Here is a 7,536-nt window from a genome sequence, read left to right on the forward strand (position 1 = left end):
ATGGAAAACACAGACTAGTTCTCATGATGGAACTTTGTGCCCCAACAGCACTCTGAAGTTTGCAATGGTTGATGCTGAAAGATGATGAACTGAAAACTTCACAGATATGAGCCACAGGTTAATCTTGCATTGTTGAATCTAATTAGATTAGAAGAAATCACAAGCAGAAGGGCCGAGAGATACTACAATCCTTTCCTTTTACTCTGAGATGTGTCTTGTGTAATGTGAAAATCCACTTTTTGAGCCAAAGAGAAATTAGCTTCTCATCACCTTACCATGTCCTGCAGATTACGAAGTGGTTGAATCCACCGAAGCAGCAGCAAACATCCGCATTAATAGACAATAAACAACCATGTTTTTATGCAAACATCACCAATGTTTGAACTTTAATACACGACCCTTCTAGCATCAAGGGAAGACAACAACTGGGATTTGATACCCGTTTTACAATCATATCAAACATCTTGCTACCTAACTTGGCTCGAGACTCTGGTTTGGTGTCTTTATTCCATCACAAATTTACATAGCATAAACCATCTCCCCGCTACTGTCGATATCAAGATCAAGATCTGAGTCCAGGTCCTCCATATCGTCGTCGTCATCATAGTCATCAATATCGAGACTACCCATCAGGTGTTGATTGAGTCCACGAGCACCGGCTGCAGGTATGGTGGCCTCCTCTAAGATGTGCATTATGTCCTCGATCTTTTGCATTGGTTGGTCAGGCTCCTCGTACTCATTAGTTATCGTCTTGTCATCCACTAGGTCAGCAGGAAGATTCTTCAAGAACCACTCATGGTTGCGTATCTCAGGAATTGTTATCCTCTGCAGATTAACACATTCGGTGAATATAACTACGAACAGTGAACCGACTATCAAAATACGATGCTCCTCAACAAGAAAAAAATGTTTCTCAGAAAATTAGTTCTTGTTCGCAATAATTTTGTTTAATAGTCATAAGTTGATAAATGCAGCACCACAGTCATGATAATATTGCTTTGAAGAAAATAATGATCAACATTGGAAAGATCTATTCATGTTTCAGGGACATGCAAAAAAGAAAAAGAAGGGAAAAACCAACTCCCACACTTCCTGAAAATTGCACAATGACTAGATTTCCTCTTACCTTACCTACAAAGGTTGTTAATTCTTCAATTCCTTGTATCATTGGTCCCAACTACATGTACTGATCATTTGAGACAACATCAATAATCCCTCTTACATAGAGGCATATAACCTCTAACATCATAATAAGGTTTGTTTATTCTAAATCACAAGTTGTTCAACTAATGAGAAAAAAAGCACTAAGATGTCACCGCCTGAATTTATCCTCAAAATGCAACAAAAAACTGCTTTCTCATTAAATTGTGATTTGTCCTTATAAAATAATTCACAGTCATTAAGTGCTTACCATGGCAGGATTGGCAACAAAAATTCTTGAGATAAGGTGTTGACATTCCAGAGATATGTGAACACCGTCTGGAACCGAGTACTGAACACTCAATATACGCTGCAACAGGAAGTAATTAAGTCAGAGATATGCGAACACAGTCTGCAACTGAATACTGAACACTCAATATATGCTGCAACTGGAAGTAATTAAATCAGATAACATAATGCAATGTTCATACAATAACGTGCTAATAACCACTACCTGTATTGTTTTTCGGAAATTTTTAGGCTCCTCTGGATCCTCAAAAGGATATGCGCCTACTAGCATTACATATAAAGTAACTCCACAAGACCATACATCAGCAATCTACAAAAGTCTTACAAAAGTTAGGAAGAACAATACAAAAATAATTATATAAATGATGATAATAGATAAAGTGAATAGGTTATATGATTATAAGTATTTGTTACAAATTTATGTAAAAGACATGCAATTACCCCGCGACACCAAAGACTAGTAGGAAATTATGTAACAAAGCAATACTGCATTCATTATTACCGACTCTACAATATAGGATGCAGGTAGAACAAAGCAAAACCATAGAGAAAAACACTGCATAAATATCTTTATGACCATCATAGATTAGGAAGCACAAGACACAGTTAATAAAAAATGTTATAGTTTCGTCACTGGAACTATGGTCACCTCTATACATAGATTTGAGATGAATATTTTTTTCCTTTCAGATAAATATTTTGCTTAAATATAAGTGCAAGACTTGCATTTTTTTTGCCACTATATAAAGGGCTTTTCAACTCATAAAATATCATCTTGACAGTAAATGACTCTTGAAAGCATCAAGTTGAACACGAAGTTATGGGATATGTATACATGAAAATCTCTCTCCTTGCATGTATGTAATCACACTATCTATTCCACCAGATCCATGCTTTCATGACTGCTCAAGCAGTACCATCCATGCTTAACTGGCACTTCAACCTCATTTGCTTACTTCCCTGACCCACCTATGCAGCCATCCAACCATTTGTCCAGTACATGTTTTCAAGGATGAAGAATATAAAACACATGGCAGCCTGTACAACTATTTTTCTTGCAAGGGTACCTATTAAGGTTCTCTTTGGGAGTTAGCGCGTGCGCGCGTGCGCGCGCGTTGCAAGGGTACCTATTAGCGCGTGCGCACGCACGCACGCACGCACGCAACCACGCAACGCACGCACGCATGCACGCACGCACGCACACGCACACACACACAAGACCAGATGACACGATACACGATTGTTTCACGGTGAACTTCTATTGTTTCTACGGCTAATTAAATTCTTGTACTGGATATTGGTATAATGCATCACTAGGTTTTATGCATGATCAACTTAAATGCTTGGCCATATTTATACTGCTACTCTCAGTATGAAACAAACGAACTGTCACGACAAGGAATACTGCAAGAAAATTTACCTTGCCATCATATTCCTTCTTGAGTAGAACTTCAGGAGCAATATACGCTGGCGTTCCAACGGTCGACTTTGGTTGTGAATGCAAAACTGACGACTGAAAATGCAACATGTAAGCAATTTAATTGTCATAAGTTACAAGATAAAAGAGAGCAAAGGAGTGCCGCCGGGTGTATGAATTGTCTCTTGTTTGAGAAACTAGAGCTCCAGAATAGACAGGTGTATAAATTGTCTTTTGTTTGAGAAATCGAAACTCGATACTAATTTATACCTTGGAATATCCAAAATCACATATCTTCAGACGAGGAGCAGCACTTCCATCTAATAAAGTGTTTTCCAGCTTCAGATCACGATGACATACTTGCTTGATAATAAAGAAATCCACAAAAAAATAAGCTAAGAGATAAAGATAATAGAAAACTCTTGAACAGTTCTATTTAGCATACCATTGAATGACAGTAGCTAACACCTGATATAAGTTGCTGGAAGAAGAATCGTGCCTACAGTGAAAAAAAGCATAGAGTTAAGACTGATTTAAGATCAGATAAAATACAATGAAATAGCAAAAAATAAGGTACACTAGAACCTCATCTTCATTGAAGCGTCCTGCACTGCAAATACGCTCAAAAAGCTCACCACCAGAAGCATATTCCATAACAATAGCCAGATGGGTTGGAGTTAAAATAACCTAGAAAGATTTGTAGTAAAGAAAGTTAATAATAACTATTTTTTATTCATAAAAGCAAGTAAATCGATATCTTCAGACATGAACTTACCTCTCTGAACCTGATGATATTTGGGTGCCTCAATGATCTATGGTTAATTATCTCTCTTTGAACATTTTCATCTATCTGTATAAAAGAATAGAAACCGTCTCAGACAGCATCAAAAATCAAGATGTTGCAGACATTCTAAATCTGACAACTCTACCGAGGTCGTAGATATAGCTCCTTAAACAGTTAGCAAACAATCAACTAAAAAAGTAAGTCCTCAGTTATGTTGGTAAACAGTTAATGAACCAGCTGATCCACCGTGTTTTACTCACTTGGTCAGTTAAGGTGAGCCAATCAGTGAAGAAACATGATTAAATCCTCTTCCAACATAGATCATAGGTTCTGGATATTAATTAAAACTGCAAATTGTATACATGGAACTCATGTGACAACATAATATCATTTTGTTGCTAGCACCGCAACTGAACTTCTACGGTCCCCTAACAACAGTTGTTCAGTCTTGAATGACGCTTTCACCATAATACCAAAGCAAAACAGATAGCCATATACTGACGATAACAAAGTACTGTTAATCTCCATTATCTATAAGTCAGTTGTCAACAATTAAATATCACAAACCCTCACTAGGTTCATAAGTCCTTCAGAACAAGGGACCACTGGGCTCTTTATGAAACTGAGAAAAATAGAAACCAACAAGCTATAAAAGAGTGTTATAGCATGTTTATTTTTAAGAACATATCATATGTTGAATTTGAAAATTTCTGGAGGATGGAATACCCCAAAAGAAAGCATTTTAAGTTCTAGGATGAAGAACATGAAAAAAGATAGGGGTCAAAGGAAGAGCGTGGCACTGTAAATGTGACTAAGGCCTAGCAGGCTTCAAGACAACCAAACATTTAGCCAGGATCAAGGAAGACTCTTCCATTACTGCTTTCTCGTGAAACAGAAAAACTAATTGAAGAACAAATTTGTGCTAACCACAGGCATAAGTTTTATTCAAACAATAGATCATTTGAAGAAACTCAAAGAACATTCCAAAAAGCAATCAATTGCTTAATGATAAGAAAACATGATTTCTCCTTAATATTTCATGTAGAAAAAACCTCCATGATGAAATTATATTATCTTTTAAAATGTTATTGTGCACAAGAGAAATTGCCAATAGATTACATGATCGCATGAGGGAAAAGAGCATGCTTAAAATCCTCATCCTGAATATGCTGTGAGGCAGATACTACAAAAGAGGGCAAATACTATATTCATCCCAGAACCAACAAGATACAAAAAGGAAGATCAATCACCATGTTGCCGTGGCGCTATCATTAACTAATTTAGAAGAAGAACCATCCCCACTAGAGCTTCACACACAAAATTCACTAAAATAGGAAATCCCCGAACCTTGCTAGTGCCAATTACTAAGTTCTAATTACGGAATACACATGAAGACATAATCTAATTAACCAATAAATTCACTAAAAAGATATCAAAGGTTGGGACTTACAACTTCAAGTGACTAAAAATAGATTTTTCTTTTTACGATAAAGGATGCAAAAAAACTTTGGGGGTATTCACATATAATTTTTTGTAACCGAAAGCCTAATAAAGATGGGAACTTTATAGGTTAAACCTAAACAGAAACACCACGCAATCAGCAGCGAACCAACCTTCTCGCCTCTCTCGATGTACTTGACGGCGACCAGTTCTTTGGTCTGCTTGTCCCTCATCAGCCTGGCGATCCCGAAGTTTCCCGACCCTATATCTCTCACCAGCTCGTACCGGTCGCTGTCGTGCATTATCGGCAGATCCATCGCCGGCCCGACCGTCAGCGCTGCCCGATCCATGGCCGCTCTCGCATCAACCTCCTCTCCCGAGCCCGATTAAGCACTTCCCTGCTGCCGCCGCTTACGATCGTGGCGCGACGAGGGCCGCTCGACCCGATCGGTAGCGGAAATAGACGGCTGACGGAATTAGGCGTGCGCTGCTCTCTCCAACGGATTGGAGCTCGGATCGATCCGCTTCCCCTCGCCCCTTGGACCGCTATCTCTATCGCCAGGGCCGGGGGTTTTGGTGGTAGGCGTGATGAACTCGTGACCTCCTCTCACCATCTCCACTTCAAACGCTTTAAGAAACGGGCAGAGAGCGAGAGGCGGTCGCAACGGACGTCTCACACATGCGATCGCCTGCCACGTACATTGCCCCATGATCAGCTTTGATCATAATACTTTTGTCCGGTGATCAACGCCGTTGGATCCGAATCGTGTGCATCGGAAGAGTTGACTCTGTGATTTGCTTCGGTTGAGAGATGTAATTATGTGCATGCGGGCGTTAATCATTATTAAACATATTTAAATTAGTTTATTAATGTATATATATATATATATATTTAGTCCAAATTAAAATTTGAATTATTAATGAACTTACAATAAAATATATATATAAGCATTTAATTTTAAGGAACTAATATGAAAATTATTATTGAGTATGCAATGATATATAAGCATGATAGATTATTTGATTTGCTCTAAAAAAAATAAAAAAAATAAAAAAAAGGAAAAAGAAAGCATGGTTGGTAAACCAATTTGCTGCATAGGCAAGAATCCAAGAGATAAAAATATCCATTATCCTAAGAAGACAATCTATGATAGCTTTTATCATCCAATATGGTAGGGTGGGGTCACACACACCTCAAGTGGTTGTGTGAAAAGAGATAAGTGATGATTGTCCACCTCAACAAAAGTAGATGATGGAAAACAACATCAAATTGCAACACTTGAAGAAGAATCCTTTCTTTCTCATCTCTGATATATAAAAATAATTAGAGAGCGGTGTGACTCCTCCAAAAAATTTATTGGCGTGCAATGTGGAATCAAATGTCATAGTCAACAGAGGATATCATCCATGATGTCACTGTCATGGCTTTTGTGTAAGTGGACCAATTCATCATCATCGATATTTAGGTGGTGTCCGATAAGGAGAAGATGGTTTATGGCTCTTTCTCTCTCAAGACTTGTTGATTTTATGGCTCCAATTTCGTTTTGTTTTTGGGGATTAAATTCTGACTTTGAAAGAAAGAGATGCATACTGATGGAGGAAGGTTTAGGGAGAATGTCACCGGTTCAAATATATTTTCTCTCACTTAGTTTCATGTGAGATTAGATTTTGATCACTACGAGACATATATATGGCTCTCTCATCTCTTATCAGGGAAGAAGAAAGGTCATCATAGTTTATGAGCAATGAGATGGATTCTATCGGGATGATAATTTTTAAAATATATTTTTTAAGTTGGAATTCATTTCTAGATAGAGAAAAGATGAAGAAAATAAAAAATAAAACCGAAATTGAGAAAGAGAATTTTATCCTTTTATTCTTGGGAAGATCTTTGTTTATAATATAAAAAATTCTAATGATATTCATGAAGAATTTTCATAAGAATATTTTTATCTTTATTTGGTGATAATATAATAAATTATTTCTTTTTAAAAAAGTTCTATTTAGAGTCATTTCTTACTATTCACAATCCTTTTGTTCATTCATAATCTTTTTAAAAATTAATAAAATAATATTTTTATCATTTATAATATCTCTAATTTTATTTTATTTTTTCTCCCTTTTTTTTATTCCCCCCACAGCTTATCCTATGCACCCTACGCTAATAATTTTTAAAGACTTAAAATATAATATTTTTTGGATTAATATAGTTGACCTAAAAAATAATGTCTATTGGACGATCAAAGAATTTACGTAATCCTAGAAATGTTAAATCATTAAAACAAATATCAAAAACTATTTCTTACTTTCTCCTCTTCAATCTTTAATTTATCCGATTTTATTATTTATCTTTTTTTTTTTTACGTCACCTTTGACGATTACAAGAGAGAAGGCGGAGGAGAAGAAGAAGAAGAAAAAAAGATTATTAAAATTAAGTTATATATAT

The 7,536-nt window shown here is 36.5% G+C and overlaps 1 protein-coding gene across 1 annotated transcript; it reads right to left on the bottom strand.

The window, feature by feature from the left end:
• Positions 1–332: 332 nt before the first annotated feature.
• LOC135610911 (serine/threonine-protein kinase SAPK10-like) lies at positions 333–5,703 on the bottom strand. The gene is made up of 9 exons (XM_065105960.1): positions 5,264–5,703; positions 3,642–3,716; positions 3,452–3,553; positions 3,312–3,365; positions 3,137–3,229; positions 2,870–2,962; positions 1,655–1,759; positions 1,412–1,510; positions 333–825 (listed from the first exon to the last, which is right to left on the bottom strand). The coding sequence occupies exons 1-9, from the start codon at positions 5,438–5,440 to the stop codon at positions 520–522; spliced, it is 1,104 nt and encodes a 367-aa protein (XP_064962032.1). The 5' UTR covers positions 5,441–5,703; the 3' UTR covers positions 333–519.
• Positions 5,704–7,536: the final 1,833 nt, after the last annotated feature.

Source organism: Musa acuminata, chromosome BXJ2-4, assembly GCF_036884655.1.
Source record: "Musa acuminata AAA Group cultivar baxijiao chromosome BXJ2-4, Cavendish_Baxijiao_AAA, whole genome shotgun sequence".
NCBI lineage: Eukaryota > Viridiplantae > Streptophyta > Magnoliopsida > Zingiberales > Musaceae > Musa > Musa acuminata.